Here is a 27989-nt window from a genome sequence, read left to right as displayed (position 1 = left end):
CAGAAAGAGGATGCCCCCCCCCCCCCCCCCGGTGGCCAAAAGAAGCCCAAACTCATCGGACGTGCACGGCTGTGCGCGGCTGTGCCACTCGCCGCTGCCACGTGCCTCGCCATCGACGTTCACCCGGCAGATGAATTTAGCATCCGCCGGAATCAATGAGTGTTTGCTCAGTACTGGTTGGTACGAACGGATCATCCTGTACCAGGTGTGAACTTCCTCAGACATACAATACCAAATACTTTTAGTGGGGATATTTGTCTTATGTACAATACAAGAAGAGTGCAGCTAAATACATGATCACCAGAAGTACAAACACCAAATTCTTATTACCTTTAAGACAATAAATAAACAGGACGAAAAAGAGCACTTACGATTTGTTTAAGCTGTTCTTCAGGTGACCACACCGAGCCGCGTGTCCATTTTCCACAGCATGACAGGTTTCTACATTAATGCGTGATGTTCAAATCAACTGCGAGGTCGAGATACGGAATCAGACCCCGTGAACATGTGTGCTGTTTGTTACATAATGGGTAGAAAATAGAAATAGATTATTTCTGTGTTATTTTCCTGAAGGAATTCGAGATGATGTTCTAAGATAGTGGGCATGTGTTAATAACATAAGATGGATGATACGTTTCCCCCCCACTGTCCCGAAAAAAAAGACAAAATCGTATATATTCCCAACGCGGAAGCTGCCATCTTGACATTTGAAAAATGAGAATAAAAGAAAGTTGACAGCATGCTTTGGAAAAGATCGGCTGAGCAGAAATGGAGCCGTCACACGGTGTGGTCGTCCTATCTATGTGGACACTGGATGCCAGCTGGGACCTCTTAGAGGAGCTGGGCCCTGCTTGAACTTAATGGAGTTCTGTCCCCTTAGCGCACATGTGAAAAAAAGGCAGAGAGAGAATAGTGTAGAAATGTCCATCTGAATACAAGAAAAAGTACAAGTGAAGTTTAACAAAAAAAACATTGCATAATGAGAGTTCATTTGACTGTTTCATCTAATGCAAAATATTACAAATACACACCTTTGGTAACATTTTACTTTAAAGTCCTGTGTCTCTCAACAACTACTAGATCACTTTAAATAACAAAAGGTATAACAAAAGTTAAGCGGTTTGGTGGAATACCATATAGTGAATAATTCAGGATTAGTTGAACCCTTGTGGACACAGAGAGGAGGAGTTGTGCTCTTCTCAAGTTTCATTCAAGTCATTAGCGTTTCTTTAACGAGATATGTGAAATTCTGTTGGCCACAGCGCCTCCTTCTTGGTGAAAATAGCCACTGGTGCGTCAGCAGAATAACTGACTTTCACCATAAATGTAGGTGACCAAGAAAAGAAGCTGATTTCAAGCACAATCGTTCATGAGGGATCTATTATCAATTTACTATCTATAAGTATATGTTGTTTAGTGTATAATTGTGCCATTTACATCTCCATACAGAGCGGGTCATCCCCACCACCAGGTTCTGCTCTGTGGCCCAAAACAAACTAACCCAACACCAGCTCTGCAAAGCGCCATTTCAGTTCTTGAAGCTAATTTGAGGAGCAGGACCACACCTGCAGAAGCAGTGGCAGCTCGTGCTGCAGTAGAGTCTTTAATAGAGGCGAGTTACACTCTGGATTCCAGGCTTTTATGCTAAGCTAGGCTAACCAGGCTCTGTCTCCAGCCTCGGACTGAACACACATGTCGGAGATTCACTGAAAACAACCAGAACATCACTCTGAGAACGGAAGGAAATGAGCATATTCACCCACATTTAGGACAAGTTAGTCAAAGTGCTTAAACTTGAACCCGTCAAATGTGAGTGATTATAACTTTTTGTATGACTAAATAACCATTTATATTTTCTACAAATCACTTGTACGTACTAAAGTAATTATTAAGGAGTCACAGGACTGTAAAGCAAAGTGCGTGTACATGTGAACGAGGGCGTTACTGAACATTCGGAGGAATTCCTGAGTTTGACCTCCCATGATGCACGAGAGAGGGAGGGAGCTGACAGGAGGGGGAGTCAGGGTGGGACACGGAAAGAAAGACAGCTGCCAGTGCTTCTGTCTCATCTTCAGTCTGAAAACACCTGTTGAACAGTATTGCTGATAAGACAACGCTTGTGTCATCCATTACAAAAAAAACAAAGAAGAAGAAAAAGACTTGAAACTTGGAGAGAAGTGCCAGTGTCCCAGGACCAAGTGTCTGTCGCCAGCCCCCACCCTCTAGGTGCAGCTCTGTCTCTTCTGCTCCTCCGTGGTACATTTCTCAGTCATTTCCTGACAGAAATCCACAGTCACGTTTGGGCTACATACCTCCTGTGTGGCCCCCGGGGGGCACTCGGGGTCAACCCGCCCCAGACCTGACTCCTCAAGTCCGTCCCGACGGGCACCCCTGTGGGTCGGCGAGGCGGGGGACCTGGGCCGGGGGGAGCCCCCGTCGGAAGAAGGCGACGGCGGGCTGGACGTGAGGTCGATGCTGGCGCAGGCGGGAGGCGGCCCCTCCCTGCACACTTGCTGGGAGAGGAAGGAGAGGTTCTGCCACAGCTCGGACATGCAGACCTTCAGCTGGTTGCGCTCGCTCAGCAGCTTGTCCTTCTCGCACACCTGGGAGTGCAAAACACACCTGGGGTCACTGTGTGCCAAACAACACAGTGAAGGAGCTACACTCCTCCCCCCCCGCTACATCACCTAAAGAGCATTACACTGAATACAACACCACATTGGAGGCTTACTGCCACCCGATGCATCATTTGATCTGGTAATAGACACACTGTGGGAAAACCGTGAGCGCACCAGTTTGCGGATCTCGCCCTCCAGGTTCTGGATGCAGTCCAGCTTCCTCTTGCGACAGCGCTGGGCGGCGATGCGGTTCTTGCTGCGGCGCCGGATGTCGTGGATGAACTCCAGCTGCTCCGAGGTCAGTTTGTGCATCTTGATGAGGATCTGGAAGTCGTTGCGTGGCAGGTTGGTGATGTGGTCCACTGGGAAGGGCAGCTTCACCTAAGAAAAGGACCACAGGGTTAAGTGTCAACCAAAATGAGGAATAATGGCTCTCGTCTATAGCAAGTTCTAATGTATTTATGGTTGAAATGCAAGTCGCTTTGAACAAAAGCATCAGCTAAATGACATGTAATGTAATGTAATATTGTGTTAGTAGTAGCAGTTCATTATATGAAATATTCTGAATCCATCTAAAATAACTGGCGGAGGTCAATGTGGTGCAGAATTCACTAGGTGTCAGTATGATGCCGTTTATTGATCCAGCAGCTCGGCACAAAGGCAACACGAGCTCTTTGTTTCATTGTGCAGGAACACTTTATAATGTATTATGTTGGATCAGGTGGAATCATAACATTTGATTTTCTTTCTGTACGTAGCCAGTCCCTCATAGATATTCTCTCTTTCTTCACATCTATACATTCATCTTTCCCTCTGTCTCTGCCCTATTATGAGCAACTATTCTTTCAATCATCCACTGGTTTGTTGCCGTGGCAATCTGGGGCGGTATTCTCACTTTGGAAATATCGCTTATTTAATCTGTGAATACTGTCATGTGACATGTCTGTGGTGTACATGGAAGCTGCATACAAAATGACATCATTTACTGCTCCGACAACACAGGAAGGTGTGTGTGTGTGTGTGTGTGTGTGTCTGTATCCTTTACTGTATAGACATCTATATATAGCCACAGGACTCTCTACAGTCACATAACGAGGTTGGAAGGACACAGTGAGCTCCCCCTCTCGGTGGTTGGCAAAAGGATATTGAAATCAGTTGTTGACTTCAGTGAAGCCGGATAACTAAACGGTCATTTGTGTTTGGATTGTATTAAAGATTGGTTAACCTGAGAATTAGATAAGGAGGGGAGTTAACTCTGAATGGGCTGCACGGGGTCTGTGGGGCCGGCCTAATTGAATTGGGCAGATCTGGGGTCAGGAGTAGCAGATGGTGGAGGCAACGTGGCCACAACACCTTCCACCTACCTGCAGGGCACCCGAGGGTGTGTATGTGTGTGTGTGTGTGTGTGTGTGTGTGTGTGTGTGTGTGTCCGCTCCATGGACAAGACAACTGGGTCAGGGCAAAGAAGTGGGACAGACACACCCACCCCCCCTCCACACACACACACACACACACACACACACACATATGAACACAGAACAAAGTAAAGCAATGCTAAAAACTAAATCCTATTTTCTAATGTGGATATTTAGGTGAGTTCATTAAACATGAAGAAATAGTTGTCATTTTTTTACACATATTAACGTGGCTCATGTATAGAAGACGAGCTGCATCTCAGAATGCAAACACTTGAGCAGACACGTATTCTGAATGTGCTTCAGTTGAATTGCTTTCACCACTAATCTGTCAATCTTCATTGACAGACTTCTCTCTTCTTCTGAAGAGCTGAAAACAGTATGTAACCCCAACTGGACATTTGTCCACATACATCCATGCTGGTATACCACAACAGACTAATTACCAAACAGAATTCCACAGTGGGTGAAACCTGTCAATACAACTTTACAACCCAGAGTATTGGTGCGGTCAGACTTAACGGTTCTACTGGCACTCTACAAGTCCTCCTCACTTTGTGCTCTACTTTGACAAACAGCAGTTTTAACATGTGACCAACAAGCAGAACACAAATCTTCATGAATGCTCCGTTTTCTAATGTTAGTGGAAGATGCGCTGCGTCCAAGACTTCTTTGTACAACTTATGACATCCCAAAGCGGACATATACATTGAGCTGTTTTTTCTACCCCCTTTTTTGATACACCAATGTATTTCACAACATGGTGACCTCTTTCACAGGTTCAAGACATGCTCCAACATGCTTTAGTAGAGTAGGAGTAGCTACTATATAGCAGTAGCCTACGAAGCGCACGATGACAGTTTAAGGATTCGTTTGTGAGGTCTAACTTTTTTCCCAAAGCCTTTGTATTGATCTAACTACAGCCACTCGGCCCGATGAGCAGGCAACACATTTAGGATAATATCACATGCCACTATAGATGAATGATGATGATGGTTATGAGGAGAGCAGCGAATACCTAAGTTTGTTATTGTGACTCCTGTAAACTGCCTGAGCACCTTAACCTCATATTCACTGAGTCATCCACGGGCTGGAGGCCATTACCACTCAGATCTAATAAAGCTAATGTGCTGTGTGTGGGAGAGAGAGAGAGAGAGAACTCACATCTCATATATTGCATGTGCTTAGGCATCACCATGGCGACCATACGCCTCTTTTAACTCCAATGAAAGCCCCTTTTTAAAGGTCTCTAATATCATCAGACAACTATCATAGTGACAGGATATGTTCTCCTAAAGTCAGTGAGTTACATTACGCATTGTTTTTTGAGTCTACATGTATTTATGCCATTTCCTTCTTGCCATCCACTCGGGTCACTAATGTCTTCAAAGAACTCTGGCTACACAAAAGAGAACCACTTGAAATACAGTACAATGAGCGCGCCACTAACCTCGGGGCCAGAGATTCTGGAGATGCCGCTTTCGCTGTCTCCCTCTGAGAAAGAGCCCGACTCGTCGCTGGAGTTGTCACCGCTGGCACCAAATCCCTGTTCATTCTTGATATTGGTGCAACCCTGAGAGAAAACCAGCTCACCGCTCAGGGGGTTCGTCTGCTCCATCACCCCGGCCAGGCAGGGAGGGAGTCCAGAGGCGGAGCCGGAGCGCGGGGATGAGGAGAAGTCAAACTGGGGCAGGTTGAAAGGCGAGCTACCGCTGCCTGCATCCTCTGGGTACGAGAAGGACGAGCGAGAGCTGGAGGTCTGGGTCCGGGGCTCAGAAGGGGAAGGCGAGTGCAGCGATGCCTTAATGGGAACAGGACAGCTGGTGGCGAGGCATGACTGACCAGGAGAAGGAGCTTCCGTGTGCATCAGATCTGAGCCCTTTTCTCTGAACGTATCATCCATGTAAGAACGGGCCAACATTTGTTGCTCGCCAGCTGCTGAGGAGAAAATGACGCTGGCTCTGTCCAGTTCCCCCTCATGTTTGGAGGAGGAGGCGTTGGACACAGGCCTTTCCAGGTTCTTGCCCGTAAGCCCTGTTGGTATTACATCTGCAAGGCCTGTCTTGAGAGATTCCTTCTTCTCCCTGTGCCTGCCTTTGACCAGTTCCCTGTAGTGGTTGAGGGACAGTCTGTTGGTGAGCAGCTGCTGGATGGTGGTGCCCGGCACGCCGCTGAGATCTAGCCCGCCTTTCTGCAGATAGGATCGCAGGCAGGAAGAGGGGGAACCTTGGTTAGGAGAGTGCTCGGCTGCTACTGGAACCCCTTCTACCTCAAGCTCCATCTCCAGGACCTCCTCGGTGCACAGTTCTTGGTTGCTCCTTGCATCTCCTTCTTCCTCAAAAACGAATGGTTCTTCTTTGATCCTGGAGGGTGTAAGAAGAGTTGGTGGAGCAGCAGAGCTGTCTCTGAGCTGGGAGCGGACAGGGCTGCCTGAGGTGTGGTTGGCCAAGATGACATCATCACCATGATGGTCTTCTCCGTTGTGCTTGTCATCAGAGAGCTGGTACTGATACTTTCTGTATTTGGGACTTTGAGAAAGGTCGGCAGGCAGAGACGCAGTGCTGGCTAAGTGATTGGTCTGCTGCCTTGTGTCTGCGGATTCATCCGAGGATACTGCCTCAGAAAAGTCCTCCGCCGTGATGTCATCGTCATATTCCACCTTGCCATTGCTGGCGCGGTGGCTGTCGTTCTGCAACTGGTCTTGAAGAAACTTGAAGCAAGAGTCCTCTAAATTGTGGATGCCCAAGAAGTCCGCACACAGGATGACCTCGTGGATGTTCTCCCGACTTAAAACCAGCTTGGCTGTGTAGGCGAACTGGAGCAGTGGAGCAAAACCCTCAGCAGACACCTGTAGACGAGAGAGGCAGGATCATAAGTAATGGAAAGCATCGCACTATGAAACGAGGAATTGGAATGTTATTGGAATGGTGAAATTGTTGTGTACTATCTCTAAAAACTTTTCTTACAATAGTCATACATTTTTTATAATGTGCTTAAACGTGCGGATCAATGTTTCAGTAACAGACGCGTCGTACTACAGTAACAGTTGGACACACCTTCTCAAACTTTTGACTGGTGGTGTACCTTGTTTTTCGGTAGCATGAAGAAACTTGGGTGATCCGTGGTGTGGCATTGTGTTACAAATCTAACTTTGAGCACTTCTGCAGAGCGTTTGACATTCTTTACAACTTCTGCTTGCAAGAAAATAAAAGATAACTTTGAGTGTCAAATATTAGAAGCTTCTTCTAATGGTCAGTATTTTGGGGCTCCAGGAGATTTAATACATTGTAGTCGGTGTGTTTTCTTCATGGCAAAAGAAGGATGTTGTAAGTTACCACAGTATTACATCCTTCAGGGAGGAACACAACGCAGATTGTGACTCTAACAGAATTTTACCCCCAGGAGCAACTACTCCACTTTTAATTCTGCCACGTTTCCTCCTTGTTAATCTTATATGAACCGTCTTCTGCTTATATCTTTTTCCTCACCCTCCCAATCCTTCACTACAGTCAGCTTCGACTGCATGTGCACGTGAGAGAGCGTGTGATGCTGCATGCATGTAAGCCTATTTTCAGCTTGCATCAGCACCAAGAGGAGCCGGGAGAAGCTTCACGGCTCTCCGGTACCAACCTCGCTGATGAGTAGCAGCACACAGAGGAAATGGATCAAGTGGCCATGGTCTAGTTTTCACCTTCATGTTGATACAGTGTATATTGTGTTATCATGAAGCTGTATTACAGTGAAATATCACCAAAACCTGTACTTTGTTGGCTGCTCAATTCTGTCATTTCCATACATTGAATGCTGGCTTACATGTAATTGTTGATGAAATATATTAAATGCAGAATTGCTGAGGAAAATAATCTCTGTAATAAAATGGGAGTAAAGAATACGTAGATGTATTGAAACAAAATTAAACACAAAAGTAGATGATTTTGATCAGATCACATGACTAAACCGCATGTGAGGGGGATACCATCCGTATTTGTCTCCTTTTAATGGCCCTGTTGTGTTTTGACACTATGCCGGTAGTGTCCGTGGTACTGAAATATTTCACACCCAACGTGTTTACCTCGTCGCCAAACTGAGTTCCAGTAATTTATGCGAGCAGTGAAGGGACAGCGGAGGGGATGTGAGGAATGAAGCCACGCTTCCTGTTGTTAGCGGGTGGAGTTTGAAGCGCGCGAGTGATCACTGTAAGGTGGAGTTACTAGGACATATTAATCAATATGACAGATCTGGGGCAATATATGCTAACGTACGCCGCTGGGGGCAAGAGCCCCCTTTCCATCCTGTCCACGGCCGCTTCTCCGCCTCTATAAAAAGGTACAAACACGGGATGATGGCAAGTGGTAACACAGCCAAACAGCTGACATCACTGCACTTATATCTATTCTAAAAGGATTCATATCGAATGTGTCCCTTGTCCAAATCGCACCGACTCCGTCACTGCACGTCCTTGGGAACCCAGCATAACACAAGGTCAGAATAACAGTCCTTGAGATATGTGAAGGACACACACGTGCAGGTTCACAGGTCCCAGAGAAACAGTGTGGACCATTTGTGTTACGCTGAAAACACACTAGGCGGCGTAGCTGGTCGCAGTTGTTACATTTGACCACGGCTGACAATGAGCCAATGATAATGCATGGCAGCTGGCCATAGGTCGCTCAGTGGGTTTCCAATGCCCCCATCGACCTTTGGATCATTTCTTTAGGATTTCCTAGCGGAAACCAAACAGAGGGAACATTTCCTGTCTAAAATGACCCGGGGACGTGTCCCTGTTGTGTGTGAAGTGTCCTGTTACGGCCTTTACCTTGTCCGGCAGGTTAATGATGGGCTCCGCTTCGCCGTGCGCCCCGTTGTGACCCAGCAGGGCCTGCAGGAAGTAGCGGCTGCTGGCGGCGAGGACGGCCCTGTGAGCGCGCACCTCCCGGCCCTCCACCAGCACGGTGACGTCACACAGGATGCCCTGCCGCCGCTGCTCCTCCAGGCTCAGCATCACGTTGGCACAGTGGACATTGGACTCGTACACGTACACTGGCGCCGCCGCCTCCCCATTCCGCTCCTCTCCCGCCGACATCACTCCCTCTGGCACCCTGACGGGGGAAGGAAAGAGGCGCTGTAGCATTTGTTGGGGCGACGTGGTTGCAAAGGACAGAAGAATTTGAAAATGACAAATATTCACCAGTTGACGGTTAAGAAAAACTGAATTGCTGCAGTGCAGAGGAGTGAATTTGTAGTGAATGAAACAGAAGAGGCTTCAATGTTAAGACAAGCCCTTCACATTCAGGTTCCCGATGCAGGATCAATGGGTAGTACTTGAGGACCTCCCGTGAGTTGGGCCCTTTGTAGGAAAGACACTTTGGCAAACAGAGCCCTGTGGTCCGGTATCAGTGACTGGCACCTGACAGCCGCACAGCTGATAACTGGCTATACGTAGGCACAACGGTACTGAAGGATATCTCACTATCAAGGCTTACTTTCATGATTTATTTATTTGTGTATGCAGATTGTCTCTTGTTTATGACACCGGCTCCCTTCCATCTGCTTTCCAGCAGCGCTGTGGACGAGGCTGACAGGAGAGGACACTTTGTTTTATTTTAGAAATGTGTTTTGTGTTTTAGCTCATAAGGATAATGACCCATCTCCCATTGGGGTTGGGCCAACAACAAGGCGGCTGGGCTCATGTTTTTGCTGAAGCAGTAACAGCTGGAATCTGTGTTGGGTTTTGGGCTTTGGTTTCCAAGGTTATTCTCACAGTATCACTTGATGGTGACATTCCAATCAGGAGGGACAAAAGTGAGATAAAGAAAGATAACGGCTTATTAATAAACAACACAGGAGGATAACGTCTTGTCAGTCTTTTTTGCGATTGAGGAACGTCTGCCTTGAGCAGCAGCACCATAACTGGAGTCCAGACCTGCTGGTGCTGTTGGCTGAAGAGGTAGACAACCATGTTTAAGAGAGACAGCAGCAAAATGAGCTTGTTGGTTTAAAAAAAACAGACCAGCAGTGTCCAGACCGTGTCCTGATTGACAGCTCCAAACAGCAACTGTGAGGACAATGAGTGAGAAGCTTGAGGAGGGATTGGCTGTATGAGAAATAAGCTCCAGGCAAACATGAGTAGAGTCTTGTCTGAACTTCATTAGTCAGGATATGAAAACGCACCTGCTGGTATTTTGACTGAAATTTGATGAGCTGTAAGATACATGTATAAAAGTGTAACTGTATATATATATATCAAGGAGTGAATAGAGATACATGTAAATAGATTGTGGGCAGTTCTGCCCATTTTGATTCATTTCAATGCTGTAGTACTTAAAGCCTCAACGCAGACAGCTGAGCATGCAGTCTGTCTGTGTCCCCAGCCCTGGGCTCTGTGTGTGTGTGTGTGTGTGTGTGTGTCAGCAGCCATAGAGAGGGCTGCTTTCTGCCGACTCATGGCTTTTTAATGGGCAGAGCCCAGCATTGGGGGCTTGCTGAAGCCGTATTCTGGCTTTTGTCCCTGATGATCTACACAGATCGGCTCCTGCTCCCCCTCAGGAACACTTCACACTCCCTCTGTTGCTTTTCATGATGCACATTGTTCTGCACCACTCACTACATCATTGCCCCTGTCTGAACAAAAAAAGGGGGAAAAGGCCTTGGCAAACATTGCTCTTTGTCTTCTACCGTGTTCCTCAGACAGTGTTTTGTACTGTTGTTGGCTGGTGGTCCGACGGATCATCACATTTGGATCCAAACTGTAAATTCTGGGTTACAGATTGGATCAGCACTTCATTATTATATATTTATAAATGAATTCTAATCTTGTCATTAGTAGTCGTAATGATGTTTTATACACTTTTTCATTCATGTTGTGACAGCACTCACTCCAAAGTTTTTGTCTTACAGTCAAGATAAAGCTGCAAAAGGATATTTATATGATCTATTGTTAGTTAATCTTTTTTGGATCTTTTCTCATTATTGAACTCGTAAAACCAGATGTTTTGTTTTGTATGAGGCAGGGGGAAGATGAGATGAGAAGGTTAAATACAGCGATGGAACTTTTTATTACTATAATTGAGTATAAAATATATAATATATTATTATTTTCATTATTAACATTAAAATGAATGACGGCAACGGGAATTTAATATTAAAGTAATCTGCCGTCCTTTTTATTTAGCGTGGAGCTTCCCACTGCTTCCACAGACCCTCACAGTATGGACTCCCCCAATTACAGAAAGGATTTCATCAACATTTCCCCATTACTCACTTTGTATAAACCCAATCTTTGTAGTTTTAAGCGGTGCCTCTTCATGTTGTACCCCCCCTTAGCAACCAAGCAGCCGTGCTGGTAAACTGTTGAGAGGCAGCAGGGGTCTTAGGTAAACAACGTTGCCGCTGGTTGCATCATCGCGCCGGAGCCTCGCTCTGGTTTGTGCGAGGAAAGGCCGAGACTGGGCTTACAGGCAGCGAGATGATTCCCATAATCCCTGAGCTGTAAAATCACAAGTGAGGAGGAGGAGGAGGAGGACTACGGTGGACAGAGGCAACCACAGCACGCCACTCTACTCGGTATGTGTAGCCTGTTCCATGGATAAGGCTGCACAGGAAGGCTTTGGAAAGGGGCACGGTGGGAGTTAGACACACACTAATGAGGAGGACTTATTAAGCTACAGCCATATTGATGACGTATTGAGGTTTGAGCAGGTGTTCAGAACAGGTCCCTCAATCCCGTTTTTTTAACTCAAGTGCATCAATATCATGTTTATTTTATGCACTTTAATACACAAGATCCATTTAAAGCAATACTAGCTTCCTGTAGATGTACTGGTAATAAAGTCGACCAGCAGGTTTCCTTTGCTAATATCCATTGATCCACATTGGCTGACAGATCCTTCTCTTGTTGTTATGTATTTTTGATATTAGCTGGTACATAAGGCTAAAGGCTGAAGGTTGATGCCGTTTCAACCAACAGTGACAATTTGATCTGTTCTTTCTTATAGTAATATACAGTATAGTAACAGTAACGATAAATAATAATAACTATAAAAACACAATAGAAATGATTGACTGTTCATTGATAAGAAATCTGTTATTTTGATAATGGGTTACAAGCTGCTTCAAGCTAGTGTTAGTAAATTAAAAAAAGCACAATTTTCTAACATCGATTTTATATTGCTGAAAGAAACATCTTCAAACAACTGTATTTTTCAAGTTTACTGCCAAAACTACGTTAAACAAGATAACATTTGAACACCTCACAATAAAGTTATGTAACGTTCCGTAACAGAATGGTGTGTCCGTAAACACACACATTGTAGTCGACACGTCAGACAACAAAAGGGGATGAATCTGAATGTTAAATTCCACCTTTCAATGTGTAACCCCTGTCAGCGTGATGTTAATGGCTCAAATGTAGGCAGCGCTACCTAAACCTCCACACACCCCCCCTCGGCCCACCAAAGAGCTCCGTTAGCCTACATTCAATCACACACACACACACACACACACACACACACACACACACACACACACAGCCGGCAGAGTAGAAACATCCAGGAGTGATTTATTCATCAGAGGAGCAGCAGAGCCCAGCACCAGGCAGGGGCCTCCCCCCACAGCTGCTGCTACACACAAATATGAATTAACAAACACGTAGAATTCACCGATTTCACACACTGAGTGTGTGCAGGTGCTGTCTGAATTACCACTTTGCCCTACTTTCCTCCCCCCTGTCTTGCCTTCCCCGCTGTCCTGATTATGTCTCATTTTCGTCTGAGGGTGTCTGGTGGGTATACTGGGTATACTGGTAGTGAGTTCTGTCAAATAATCTGATGATCTATTTGCTTAAAGCAGGAATAATGAGTAATAACAGATTCTGTGTTTGAAATGTTTCATAAACAGATCAGTTACTGGACATGTTGGACTTATGGATGAATCACAGCTGAAGCATCATTGAAATAACGACGTGGGGAGCTTGAACACTACATTGAATGACACTTGAAGTGGCAAAATTCAGTGGCAGGCGGTGATGTCACAGAATGTTGGGCCAATCAGCCCCGTCCCTGTTGAGGCGCTACGTTAGAATAATCAAGAGCCAAGCAAAAAAAAGTGTGTTTTAATACATGCATATATACTTTTTTTAGTTTTCAACACACTGGTATTGGATCAGTACGATTGGCTGTTGCACATTTTACTACGAGATAAGTACGCAGTTTTTGCGAATACGCTGGGTCAGGTACCACGCTGGTATCAGCAAGAAAAACGTCCTCAAAGAAAATCATCCTCCAATGATAAACTTTCCGGGAACAAATAGAGAAGAATCTTAACGTCGGGAATACTATTTGAGAGCTACAGAGCGGTGCTGGCCACGTTAGCCGTGGCCCTCCATTTCCTGAGATATCCACACCTCATTGGAGCGCATTCAGCAAACACGCGTTTGTTGAGCCCGTGGGTGTGGGGCCACGGATAAATGGCGTCTGAGGTCATTGCCAACCCCCGGCCTCCCTCCACCCGCTGTAGCTCATCCCGCCATTGTCAAGTGCAATTGGATTTTGTGCAAGTAAAAACGGCCTCATCCCTCCGGCACGTAGCCACCTCTCCTGACAGACGTCCCGTGTCAGAGGACTTCTGTGTGTGTGCGAAGGGCGAGCGGGCCGCTGTAGGAGGGGAGCAGTGAAAGGAGCGTGGGGCCTGGAAGGCGGTGGGTGCGTGGACCATTCATGGGAAGACCTACGTGTTGGTATGAGCAGGGAGGGGTGAGGGGTGTGTGGGTGTGGGTGTTTTAGAGGGGATTAAGTTACGATCCGTAGATCCCGAATAGCTGACTGAGGTACTTTGGCTGTGATGTCTTCTCTCTCCCCATCGATACGTTCACCTTTCGTCCTACAAGCGCACTCACACACACGCTGACACAACACGGGTCGAGCAGAGCTAATGCGGAGCACTCACCGCTCTAATCTGCTTCCATCAGGAGGCCATTTGTAGCCATGAGAAGAGAGCTCTCAGTACCTGGATGTTCAGATGTTAGCGGGCTGAGACGCAGCGTGAGTCTGCAAAAGCAGCGATGGCATTGAAGGAGAGCGTTTGTTTTTCCACTAGAAAGAATCCATGCAGAAGGTATGGTAAGGGGACCGATTTGTTGAACAGTAAGTGTGTGTGCACACAGATAAAGTACCGTGGAGGGAAGTTGGGGATCCATATGCCATCCTCTTCGATTCACAACATGGTGGTTTTATTTGTCTTGCATTGCCCAATCCCAGCAATAAACGAGTTACATCGGTCTACATTTCATCTTGCTGATGCTTTTATCTAAAGTGACTTACAGTAAGTGCATTGAAGAGGGTACAAACTCAGAATCAAGAAAGTACAATTTCTTTAAGAAAGTCAAACTACAAAGTGCTCTAAGTGGCACCATTAGTGCTAATAAAGTGCTACCTAGTCCAGGTATAGTGAGGCGTTTTAGGTGCATTAATGCTCTGCTGTCTTGGTGTTTAGATCTCAGTTGAGAACAATCTGATCATCCCCGATAGGAGTAATATGTTAGCCATTTAGTGAACATGTCTACATGTAGTGTGTTTGTGGAATCCTTTGTTAGAATGATGACGGGTTAGTCAATCACATCTTATTTTGAAAAGTGGTCTCCATGGATTGAAACCAAAAGCCAAGAATTGCTAGATGGTTTCTCAAAATGGTTGCCAATGGTAACCATTACTGTAGAGCCCTGAGGTTGCCTATCACTGACACACACACACACAGGATGCAAGACCAATTCTATCCTCTGAATTATTTACACTTTACCAGAAGAGTGAATGGCATGGATTATATTTCAATTCATATATATACACATTGCAGGCATTTAATTCAGGTTGTTACGAACAACCTATAAAAAAACTGCTTTTGGAGTCTCCTTTTTTTGCTGAAAAGCTAAATGACAAGAATGTAGTAGATGACTATATTAGATGCATGTAATGGTCTAATAATCCGACTATTGTTTAATAAAGACATTCCTTCGTCAGTTACAGAATGCAGGAATAGCCCCATCCCACCAGAGACTGAAGGCTTTACCTCAGCTCCTTTGGTCTGTCTGTGTGTTAGTGTGTGTCCTTGATGAATTACAATGACCACAATCACAACCAAGCCCCTCTAATAAAGCACATTCAGTGACTCACAAGTTTGATTTATTAACGCCGAACAAAGCTGAACATTAGGCTAAAGGCCAGTGAGTGTTTGAAAACCCATCTGCCGTGCTTAGATACGGACCTGGAGGTGAGGGGTACCTTCTCTATGAAGGCCTCGGTGGTCTGCGATGCCTCGGGCCTCCATTTCTATCTCAGCGCAAACATCTGCAAGTTGAACGAACACTTTGAGGCTGCTGGGTCACCAACGGAGTCCTGCACCTTAACGTCCTGTCCATTTCACTCTGCTCATTTATATATATTAGATGTTTAGTTTCACACACGTGTGGCAAACAAATGAACAAATACAATATTGTTGCATATGTACATATACTGTTTTTTCAAAAGGAAATTTAGACTCTGTGGCACTCACGACTTGGCAAACACCAAAGGAATCCTTTGTGTTCATTTGTATTTGATCTGCTCTCATTAGTAGAAACGTTTGAACGGTAGACTCAGGCTTTATGCCCTATTGGAGAATGTGTTTTTTTATCCAGCAGGCAAAGGAACTTACCGATGACAGTATTATCATGTGGAGAACAACAACAGCACTATGGGAGAAAGACAACAACATGGGGTTTCACTGGGGAGAGCATGTTGCTTCCATCATAAGTGAACTGATGAATTTCAAGAAAGATCAGTTGAGTCCCCAGTACAATAATTGGACATGGCGGCACCGTATGGTATGACGACAATTTGACATGACATTTTTTTTCCCAGGGCAGCAACGGGATGTGCAGCCAGAGATTAGCAAAAGGGCACAATCCCGGGCCGAGGGCTTGGACTACAGGATACATGGCAGGGTGAGCTCTACATGTTGGTGTCTGGTGTTGGACTACAGGATACGTGGCAGGGTGAGCTCTACATGTTGGTGTCTGGTGTTGGACTACAGGATACATGGCAGGGTGAGCTCTACATGTTGGTGTCTGGTTTTGGACTACAGGATACGTGGCAGGGTGAGCTCTACATGTCTGTGTCTGGTGTTGGACTACAGGATACGTGGCAGGGTGAGCTCTACATGTTGGTGTCTGGTGTTGGACTAGAGGATACATGGCAGGGTGAGCTCTACATGTCGGTGTCTGGTGTTGGACTACAGGATACGTGGCAGGGTGAGCTCTACATGTTGGTGTCTGGTGTTGGACTACAGGATACATGGCAGGGTGAGCTCTACATGTTGGTGTCTGGTTTTGGACTACAGGATACGTGGCAGGGTGAGCTCTACATGTCTGTGTCTGGTGTTGGACTACAGGATACGTGGCAGGGTGAGCTCTACATGTTGGTGTCTGGTGTTGGACTAGAGGATACATGGCAGGGTGAGCTCTACATGTCGGTGTCTGGTGTTGGACTACAGGATACGTGGCAGGGTGAGCTCTACATGTCTGTGTCTGGTGTTGGACTACAGGATACGTGGCAGGGTGAGCTCTACATGTCGGTGTCTGGTGTTGGACTACAGGATACGTGGCAGGGTGAGCTCTACATGTCTGTGTCTGGTGTTGGACTACAGGATACGTGGCAGGGTGAGCTCTACATGTTGGTGTCTGGTGTTGGACTACAGGATACGTGGCAGGGTGAGCTCTACATGTCGGTGTCTGGTGTTGGACTACAGGATACGTGGCAGGGTGAGCTCTACATGTCGGTGTCTGGTGTTGGACTACAGGATACGTGGCAGGGTGAGCTCTACATGTCGGTGTCTGCTGTTGGACTACAGGATACATGGCAGGGTGAGCTCTACATGTCGGTGTCTGGTGTTGGACTACAGGATACATGGCAGGGTGAGCTCTACATGTCGGTGTCTGGTGTTGGACTACAGGATACGTGGCAGGGTGAGCTCTACATGTCGGTGTCTGCTGTTGGACTACAGGATACGTGGCAGGGTGAGCTCTACATGTTGGTGTCTGGTGTTGGACTACAGGATACATGGCAGGGTGAGCTCTACATGTCTGTGTCTGGTGTTGGACTACAGGATACGTGGCAGGGTGAGCTCTACATGTTGGTGTCTGGTGTTGGGCCAAACGAACTGTCCATCGCAACTGTGCGATAGAGTAATCACTTTTGGGACGGAGTCGTGATTTTGAGCAGAAGGATTATTTTGTCTCCTTCACACAGTGAAGGCGTGAAAAATTAAAGCACACATGTGGGCTGCATGGCGCCCACAAAGTTCCACTACAGGAAAGATTAACATCACATTTGATGAAAAGCAGTGATTTAGTGTTTCAAACGTTGTTTTACACTGCAGGAAACAACAGACTGGGATACGATGCCAAACATAAGAAGGAGGCTTCAGGGACTCAGATGATGATCTCATCCAAATGCTAAAGGTTGCTCTGGATACTGGTTTCCCATGATCCCCTGCAGTATGGTGTCATACATCTTGTCCTCAACAATGTGGTGGCGCCGCTGCCCTCAATATCCCCCCAAAAAACATTGAGAAGTCCCTCCTGGTCAGATGGATTTGATTTCACCAGTCTCCTCTACGGTCATGCGTCTCCTTACACCTAGTGGGGGTAGTTCTTGCCGTGAGAGTCATACTGAGGAAAGGGAAATCCTGCAGGAGACCGAATTGGCTTCACCGGAAAGGAAGCCAAACGGGACTGAAGTCTGAAGACGCAGATGTAAACTCCTCAGTGTTCACTGCAGGTTCATCATACGGCCTGGGGTCTTATATTATAGTATTTATAGTGATAAGGATGTAGGTTTAATTACCCAAAACCCCCAACAAGCCTTTTCCTTAAACCAACACCTGGCAGCTGTCTGGGTAGTAACCGTGGGCAACCGGTCTGCTGACAAGCCAAACAGTCCAAAGCAATCATGAAGCTGCACTTTCATTTAGACAAAGATGTACTTGCAAAATTCCAACACTCGCCTGGGATATTCTGGGATTTATAAAAGCATGTAATGACAACCTGACCCATGGTTTGAATTAGGGCTGCACGGTGTACCGGTTTTATTGGTGATGGATCTCCAAAGGAGGGACAGCTCATACCATCAGAGTTTGCTCAGGTCTTACGTGTGTTGAGATTGGGTCATGGTTATAACTTTATAACCATGAATAACCCACAACAAACACTTTAACAGGGTAAAACACCACAACACAACAGCTTGTGACACATAAACAATTTGTAACACTGAATATTTTATATTTATTAAAATTTCCCCGCTGAACTGCATGCTGGGTACAGCTCACAACAAGAAGTAACTCTGTTGCTACATGCGGGAAAGAGCGACACAGGTACCAAGACAACTTGTGCCCAAGCTGTTTTTTTTTTTTTGGTAAATAAGTTAGATCGGAAAACCATTTATTGCAACGTCTGTCAAGCCTCTGGTGGCAACACTAGCAGCCAAAACAAGCTAACACGCTAACCAGCTAACGAGCTAACACGTTAACTGTGATAACGATATGTAAATCTGACTTACAAGCAATCATGAAATTTATATTACAAATTGTTTAAACTGTATATTCAGAATATTGAATAATAATATAGATGGTTGGTTAATAATATACTAACTTTAACTCCAAATAGCCATAGACAATACACATTAGTGTTCTTCTACCCAGGTAGTACTTAAACGGCCTTTTCATACCTGTCTCATTTCTACTCATACAACCCACAGGAAGCCCTGAGGGACATGAAGAGCAGCTCTTCCTGTGTGCACCCTGTGGTGGTTTCACAGTTGTGGTTGCAACCACATCGAAAAAAGGCTGAAATATTTGAGTGTAACACAAGAACACGTGTGATAAATAATGATTGTGATTTATTTCACTGTGATTCATATTGAAGCCTGCAATAAGCTTCATCTCCCAGGCAACCCTTAAAAGAGGCCATTACACTATGAACAAGAACAAAACTGTGACAAGACTCTCCCCCACACGTACATCATATCAGCATCAATTAAGCTAAAATTTCTAAAGCGTTTTGCTAATTGTTGCCGCCCTCTGTCACAAGGCAGGCGTGTGTGTGTGTGTGTGTGTGTGTGTGTGTGTGTGTGTGTGTGCCTGAGTGGTTTGGTGTGTGTTAATTGGACACGATGAAGCTCATTAGCAGAAGCCCCAAAGACCCTGAACAGCGAGTGTCAAAGAAGGAAGGGCTTCGTAACTCGGTGCTTTCTGCAATTAACACTGCTGCTGCTGATCGTTAACACGTGGAAGAGACCAAGCAGCGCTGACATGTCAAAGGGCCCCGAAGGAGTGAAACAAAGCAACCATCAAATACGCTAGAATTACTTTAATAATAACAAATGAACCATCAATCTGAATTTTAGCTTGAATTACTTCTAAAAAAGGAATGGATTGTCAGAGCAAAGGGCCTGTAGTAGGCTGAGGGAGACAGGAAGGAGCCTTATGCCAAGTGTGGACGACGAGACTTTGCCATCCGTTGTAAGCCTTTGATCTGAGACCACAGAGGTTGGCACAGTATCATTGCTCCTGCCTGTCAGGAGCCCCATATTTGATTTGAGGAAAAGTAGAGACCTGTCAATCAATGTGTAGCCCCACCCTAAAGCATATTGGGCTTTATGATCCATTTCACTCTAAATGGACTTAATTTACTGAATGGACATCATGCTGTATTGAAAAGGTCTATGCATTAAGACAAGTGAACCAAGCAGAGGACTCACCCCCTGGTGGCTATTAGGGAGAATGCAGGCTGCTATAGTCAAGTCTCTTCTGAAGAGACATTGATCTCAATAGGATTACATTAATAAGGGGACAATAACTAATGTTTAAATATTTTATAATTATAACATCTTGAGCCATTTTCTATTGCTACAATTTGTTCAATTAAGAAAAGATCTATAAACGCAAATTGAAAAACTAGTCAAATAAAGATCTTTATATGTGTGTTTTGGATGTTTTACCAGTCTGAAATATTATTCAGTTTTATAATGGAAGCATTTTGTTTTTGTCTGTGGTGTCACAACTTAAATTAAGAATATATTATACATATATACACTAGCACTGGGCAAGCGAAATTCAATAAAGAACTGAAAAGAAGGTCATAATGTATCTTTAATATCTATTTATGTTGCTGGGAAAACATCTCCTCACTAACACTACATTTTATAAGATCACATACCGACCTATCAGACAGCATTACAGTTCTTAAAATAATCATTTACCGGCCTCATAATGGAATCTCTGTTTGGCGGAAGTTTCAAAGCGGATTGCTTGTTTACTATGTAACAGACTCCAAAAGTATCAACGTGATGTCAACGTGATGAATTTACTGAATATTGGTGGATAACAATCTCAGTGAAACTTCATTTCACACTGTGGTTCAGGTAATTTGTGTAAATTGATTAGCGAAGCACGTGTGTGTCAAAGTGTGATGGGTCATCCGGACCGATTACAGATCAGCATTAATCCATTATGCACATGTATTATCAACTAATTTACCAGTCCAGAGCTTTGGGATTAATACCTGAATTGGCCCACGTGGCTGTAAAGCATGACAGAGTCCTTGTTTATTACCTCTGCTGCTGTAATCCTTTGCAGCACACTAACCCTTAATTGCATCACATCAAAGCCGGAGCCGTGTCTTCCCTCGGCAGCCGACGTGGAAGACGAATTTCAGAGCACCATAATCTGTCTTGACGGGTGGAACCTCCGCAACATCAGACGGGCCCTTAACAGCTTCACCGGCGCTGTTACATCAGCCCACGAGACTCGAGAGGCCAACTCGGAGGGATGCTGTTTGTCCGCTTTTAGATAAATCATCATGTTAAAAGGGTTGATGTATACTGCTACAAAGCAGCAGCAATGTTGCAAGACTTAGGATAACAATTTTTTTTTTTATGAAACTTTTTTACAGCAAGTGTATTTTTTCCTCCGTTTTTTTCCTTCGCAAAACCCCCTCTAAACTGTATTTCATTCACGGGTGTCATATTCTAAAAAGGTGCTAGATTGAATAATCAGAGCTTTTCTATTGTTTCCAAATGTCCCTCTAGGTGGCAACGGCTGAGCCGGAAGCTAGCCGCTAACAGTGCTATCAGAGCCAACATTGCAAAAGAGTAACAGTAGCGACAGAACTAGCCGTGTTTAGCTGAGGGGGAACCAATCATGAGCAAACACGTCTCTTATACGGGCAGCACAGAGTGCACCGAAGTAGCAGGGACTCCAGCCAGCAGAAGAATTGTGAAAATTAACTTCTGCTAGACTATTCGTCCCTCAGAAGCGTCTCACGTCTCTTTCTGTTACTTTTAGCTTAGCAAGGCCTATGTTGCCCGTGTTGATTGAAGCAGTGCCCAAAACAGCCAACCGTCATGTCACCATCTGTACCCCCCGCCCCACCCCCCCAAGTCTACAAAAATCAATGCCAGCCATGCCAGATGGGTTGCTAGATATGTGGCAAGGTTATGCACCATAAAAACCCAAAAATGCCAACAGTGCCCTGGGCAGTGACAGCTGAGACTGGGGAGTCCTGTTGTTGGTGAATTGGTTTGAACTTTTTGGTACACTGCATTTAAGATGGGAAAACCCAAGAAATTATCCTGGAATATGTTGCCATCGGCGGCTCAAGTCTTGATAAATTGGAATAGCTTGATACATTTGATATTTAAAGAGTACCGCCAGGACACACGCTGGAGAAGGTAAAACTACCGTATGTTCTAGTGTTTAAAGTCAAGCGATTCATTCAAGACGAGTCCACACTGCCACGTAGCACTGGTGGTAAACTAGGGGGTTGCCTGAATGGGATGATCACCAGGTGGAGAGAGCCTGCACTACATCCTGACGAGATCTTCAGACTGCCCTCTGATCCTTGCTCTCAAAATGGAACAAAAGTAGTCCTGAATATTCATTGCTCTGACTGATTTTTTTCAACACTGCTTTATATTTGCCATATGATTAGTAGAACATATGAGTGTCACTCCTACGTCATTAGTGTTGTTTCCAAACCGCTGCGAGTGTTGTGACGGCTGCTCTGTCTGAGTGGTCCAGGAGAGCTAATGGTCAGCTAGCGAGGCCGCTACATCCGCAGGAGCTTGTGGAGCCTTCCAACCCCAAGAAGCTCAAAGTTCCCCGTTCTTTTGAGGAGGGACATCCATGTTGGAATATTTCAACAACAAGCAGGGACACACTGTAAAATAGTCTTGACCGAGCTCTGTCCAGCTCACGGCGGGCCTGTGACCACATAGCTACAGCAGCCCACAGAGGCGCTAGCTTCCTGAGGTTATGACCATAAACTCATGTTTACAATATTTTCTGAGGTAATAAATCAAGTGAGAAGTAAAGTCATGTCATCATAGACTTTTATAGATCATAAACCAGGAGCACCTTTTAAAACCTCTCTTTGACCGCCGCGAAGAAAACTTGGCACCACTATCTGAAGGAGCGGGTGATAAAAATAGACCTGCCTAGAGAGAGTGATTAAGAATTTAAAAAGGAGAAAGAGAGGAAGAGGTGGACAACCAAAAAGGAAGGGAAAAGAGACAAAGGAAGAAAAAGAAAAAGATCCATCAGACGCCGGGAGCGTAGTTTCCTGTCTGCCCCTGGAGCTTCGCCTCCTGGGACAGTCTGTACTCATCACACACACACACACACGGTCAGGCTGCCCTCCATCAGTTCCCCTCACCTGCACATGCTGAACACACACCAGTGCTGTGGGTGTAAATGATGCATCACGGTCTCTCTGGCAGCGAGCAGCACAGAGGAAGAATGAAACGTGCAGGAAGACAACAAGCTCTCTTCCTGCGACTGACGAACACAATGATGCATGGGGGTGGTCCACGTGCTGTCTGTACACGGAACCTGGGTCAGTCCCTCGGTACCTCTGTGCTGGTTCTACTGAGGGCTGAGTCTATGGCATTACCTCCTCATCTTGCCTGTTATTGCTGCAGTGTTTACACAAATAGCTATTCCCATTGTATTCAATGATCCTGGATGACCAAAGGCTGTTTTTCATGGAGTAGGGATAAGGGTTAAGATGAGGCCTCTACATTTTGTCCATTTAGTAGCAATTTCCTTTTCATAAATCCATTTGAAATGAAACATGTGATGTTGTGTATGAAGAGGGTTGTGCAGGGCAAAGGCTGTGGAACAGCAGAGAGTAAAGTAAGGCCTCCTGACAGACACTTTAGATCAGCTTAACCGTGTACGCTCGTCTGCCTGTGTGTGTGTGTGTGTGTGTGTGTGTGCGCGCGCTCTAGGTGGACATCCTGAATGCATCACCAACTGGACCTGACTGAGGACATAAAGACATAGTACAGACATGTGAGAAGGCACACACACAGACCCATCCCCCTCAGGGACTGTGTCTTCACATGACGTAATGAGGATGGAAATAGACGCAGGGTACTAATTCAATTCAATTCAATTCATTTTATTTTGTATAGCCCAAAATCGCAAATTACAAATTTGCCTCAGAGGGCTTTACAGTCTGTACACATGCAACATCCTCTGTCCCGAAACCCCTCACATCACATCATACTAAGAGTGCTAGCTGTGTTTAACCACCGTTAAAACGCAGCCATCTCACCAAGATCCTTGGGGTGTTGGACAGGGAGCGAAAGGAGTTGAGCTAGGCTTTGCTAGACTCAACATATGACGAGCCACCGGATGAAGGGACGTCATTGTCCAGGCTCTGGGTTGAGCTCATGGTTACCATTGTTTGCTTCCTCTGGGGTTGCTTTCATAGACTGTGTGTGAGAGGGGCGCGTTGGCGTTATGACATCACTCATCGGTTAGTCACCTGATGTTTTTAAACCTGCACTCCGTGTTTTGGTCGACGACATTTATTTTGCAACCAGCGAACGGAGGTGGCCATATTTGTAGTGAAGGGGAGGGACGAGATGCTGTAAGCTGTGGTAGTGGCCTGCTAATCAATTGGTAGGCCCGCCCAAAAGCATACTGCTTTCTGGTCTATTGAACCCTAAATGGACCATCATGTACTAAATGACCTCCTGCTGTACTGAAGAAGACTTGGTTAGTGGTTGAGAGCGAGAGTCTGTGGGGGTTTGAAAGTGTGTAAATAGGAACGGGACGGCCACATGTCACCATGACAACTTCAGAAAATATTACAAGCTCTTCCCTCATAAGATGAGAGGTCATTCTCTAAACAACGTTTTATCGTTATTCATCAAAATAGCTTCAATATATACGAAATATTTGATTAATAATATATATATATATGCGAAAATGTGCATTCATGCATTACTACAGGTGACTTTGAATAGTAAAACCTGTAAGGCTAATCTAAAAAGTATTCAAAATAGTCAACCAGATACGTACTGGTCAATATAAATAATTTTTTTTTAGTCCATTGAGCCAAAAGGCCAAATTCTTGCTGCTTTTAAAAGGAAGTGACATCTTGTTTTTTTACTGGTTTACATCTCAGTATAATATTTTGTGCTTTTGTTGTTGACCTTTGGTCAAGCAAAGCAAAACATCACTTTCAGTAATTTGGTATATCGTTCTAAACTGAACAATAAAACATGCCTACAGACATGTTGACAAAACCACTGGTGTGCTGTCACTCAAACAGACTCCGGCCTTTGGTGACTTTAAAAGACTTGATGAGACGTGCACTTACAGAAAGTCAGTGGTAGTGCAGAGACCGTTTTAAACAAATATAGTACAACGTTTCTGACCTTTAGGCCTCAATGTGGGTCATGCACGCTGTATCACACACCTCCCGTTATGCAGCTCAAGTTATTTTTGCTGCCACCGCAAAGCCAGGGGAATAAGCTTTTCCTCGTCCCTGCCTTCCAACGCACCTTCTCTGCGACACTGAGGTCACTGCGATGACATCATTTCCATCCCATCCTCCGACTTAACAGAGCGCCACATCACACAATACATGTTTTCACAAGACGGAAAGTGGCAGGAAGCACCCTTTCGGTGACAGGTCAAATCTCTCGGATTGTCCCACTCATAATCCTTTTTTAATGATGGTTACTTCCACGAGCATAACACATTACAGAGGCCATGTCTCCAAGATAACCCTCTCCATATAACAGTGGGGAAGTGGTCAATATTTAATAGGCTCAAGTCACCTCTCCTCTCCATTCATGCACTGGGCTGATCTGTACATAAACCCCCCCCCCCCACACACACACACACACACACACCCCTTCATGACCAAGCAAGTGCAGCACACACCGCGGTACTTTGGAAGAAGGGAAGGGGCTTTGTAGGAGGGACGACAAAGAGCTCATCTCTCGGCAATAAAAAGGCACGTTCACAGCGCCTTAAATGAGGCACACGAGTCCATCCACGACGTATCGTTTGAGCAGACGATGCACGCAGTGAAGACTCGGGTTTTAATGGATCATTAAACACGGTTCTACACACCGCGTCTGTTGGGCTGCAGTGAAAAGAAACCCTCGGTAACTCCTATCTTTAGACCTTTAAGGTCCGGGGGGGGGTAGCCTCCAACATTGGCTTCTTTGTGACATTTAAGTCACATTTGAGTCGCTTTGTGTCCATAGCGGGACGTGGCGGCGGACACACGTCAACATATGGCCCACACCGCGATGCTGTTTACCGAAGCGACCGGTTCAGCGGCTGAGGGCGGGAATAGGGGGGTGGGAGGCTGGGTCCTTTGTCCCTCTGCAGACCCCTTCCTCCCCCCGGCGGCATGACAGCAGCGCCCCCCCCCTCGCTCAGTGCTCTATCGATACGCGTTGTGGGCTTCGTCGCGTTTGCGGGATGCGGTTAGCTAAACAAAAGCACGAGGCGCCAACAGAAAGAGCCGAGAAGTTGCTCGTGGAGCGAGGCGACGCGCGCGGTCCGTCCCGATGACGCCACAAAGCACCGGAGACACGCGCGCTCCCCGCCGGCGACTGTCAGTCCGCGTGCCCTCAAGTGGCGTGCGCCGTCCGGGCTTTTTGTTGCATCAAACGGCATTGCGCCACGGCCGCAACAACACAAAGCACTTTGTCAGCGTGGCGCTACTTTCCCCGGCCAGACAGACGCCTTCTTCGTTGAGGGAAACCCACTGAAGCACAACACGTAACAAGCGGCTTTTTACACACACCTCCGCGGCAGGTAGACGCACACCGTGAGGGCGGACACACTACTGTGTACTACACCACAAACAGGTGAGGGGGGGCGGGGGGGGGGGGGATTAGTAGAAGCAAATCCCAAGCAGACCAGCGGGTCCCGTAGTAGCGCGCGATGGTCGTTCGGTTTCCACACCGGGACCACTTACCCGGGTTTATCCTGCTCGTCGTGCGTCCGGTTCCTCAGGAGTAAGAGTGAGTCCGCATTGTGTTATTCCCGCAGCCCCTCGACCGCCACAAGCGCTGCTTTTAACGCACCGTGGGCATCAGTCGGCGCGTGGTGGATGGCTCTCCCGTGTGTGTGTGTGTGTGTGTGTGTGTGTGAGAGGATGAAACGCCTTTTCTCCTCTAGGAGCTGCATTGTTGACATTGGCTTCCTGACGTCATGCCGGCCCCCATTCACAACAACGGCCAAGCCCCCCTCTGCTACTGTGATGGAGCCCCCCCCCCGCCTTGGTTTAGCTTACTGACAGCTTTTTAAACTGCGAGTACGGACAAATATTGTTTTTTCAATACAGGCTTTTTTTTGGTCTGCTCAATAAATTGTCAGTAAATCATTTAATTACAATTTCCCACAACCCAAATGGATTCATGTGTCTTGTATTTCCCAAGTCCACAAACATGTGACATTCTTATCAATGACAAGTTTAAAAAAAACTGACATAAACAATTAATAAATCAAAAGTTTCCTGACTAAGTACTGACTAAATTATTGGAAAACGAGTTACTACTCGATTAAAGCGGTGAACTTGATATTCGGAGGACTTTAGAGCCTCAAGAGCAGCCAGCCAGAAACCCCTGGAATAGAAAGCACTTGACCACGATGCTGTTCTTCTCTTTCCGCGCATGCACCGCAATCCTCAACGTAGACATTCACCCGAGGAGTGGCAAAAGTCTGAATCATTGGGACGTCAGGACACTAAACAGACTTTACCCCAGTGCAAAGTCCACATCACCAACAATGAGATGCTGTATTCCTGAAGTCGTGCACAAAAGAGCAAAGATGCAAACAACCGAGGGGGAGGAGCAAGGGTCAGATACGAGGAGACCAGTCCTGCAGGTGGGTCGGGACTCACCTGTTAGAAGGGGGCCACCGCGGCATGTTACAAACTATGGAAACCGGCACTTTTTCCCTGCACATCGTCACACCTTTCACTGTAGTGGGTGAAAGGTCACATGGCGTTTGCCTAATAAGGGAGTCCACACTTATGACCATGAGCGACCGTGTTCAGGATAATAATATCGTATGGGCTTTGTGGACTAACATTGGGTCGAACAATTGTCCGGCACCTGAAGATCTGCGTTCTTTGTCATGTCAATGTTTGCCTTTGGTTTTCACACTAGACATGAACTGCGCCCTCTTGGGTGAAAGTCCTGTGATGGTTCGACCCATTCATCCACTTCCTCGTCCTCTCCACGCACACTTCCCTCTTATTATAAAAAAGTATCGATGACACGCCCAAAGCAAATTGAGTTTGGGAGAAAGAATTGTGTTGGGCAGGAGATTGGGATGTTTCTGGGTCAGCCTACCACTTCAGTCCAGACTGCAATATCCCAGTAGCATTTATAGTATAAGCATTAAACCTGTTGAACACTAATCTCTAAAGGAAGCGCCATAAATAAGTGCTAAACATTTATTCCCAGATCCACAACAGACATGGAGGCAAGATTTCCGAATAAAATAGGAGACGCAGAGATCATTGGTAGCTTTGGGTGAAGGGTTCCTCCCGGTCAGGGTCTTTGGTGCCTGTGTGGCCAGGCGGATGAGAGCTGAGTCTTTAATGTCACCTCCC

At 46.0% G+C, this 27989-nt stretch overlaps 1 protein-coding gene across 1 annotated transcript; it reads right to left on the bottom strand.

Moving 5' to 3' along the window:
* Nucleotides 1–23: 23 nt before the first annotated feature.
* On the bottom strand, nucleotides 24–26603 carry bach2a (BTB and CNC homology 1, basic leucine zipper transcription factor 2a). The gene is made up of 5 exons (XM_037486939.2): nucleotides 26346–26603; nucleotides 8850–9132; nucleotides 5484–6881; nucleotides 2793–2999; nucleotides 24–2603 (listed from the first exon to the last, which is right to left on the bottom strand). The coding sequence occupies exons 2-5, from the start codon at nucleotides 9114–9116 to the stop codon at nucleotides 2223–2225; spliced, it is 2253 nt and encodes a 750-aa protein (XP_037342836.2). The 5' UTR covers nucleotides 9117–9132; nucleotides 26346–26603; the 3' UTR covers nucleotides 24–2222.
* Nucleotides 26604–27989: the final 1386 nt, after the last annotated feature.

The sequence above is a fragment of the Pungitius pungitius genome, chromosome 14 (assembly GCF_949316345.1).
Source record: "Pungitius pungitius chromosome 14, fPunPun2.1, whole genome shotgun sequence".
Classification (NCBI taxonomy): domain Eukaryota; kingdom Metazoa; phylum Chordata; class Actinopteri; order Perciformes; family Gasterosteidae; genus Pungitius; species Pungitius pungitius.
The sequence above is the reverse complement of the archived record's forward strand: the minus strand, read 5'-3'. Positions and strand labels throughout refer to the sequence as shown.

Coding starts and splice junctions, on each gene's coding strand:
- bach2a (XM_037486939.2), bottom strand. CDS start 9,116: ATGTCGGCGGGAGAGGAGCGGAATGGGGAGGCGGCGGCGCCAGTGTAC. Junction 6,882..8,849: donor TCATTAACCTGCCGGACAAG/GTAAAGGCCGTA, acceptor TCTCGTCTACAG/GTGTCTGCTGAGGGTTTTGC. Junction 2,604..2,792: donor AGGGCGAGATCCGCAAACTG/GTGCGCTCACGG, acceptor TTGCACTCCCAG/GTGTGCGAGAAGGACAAGCT.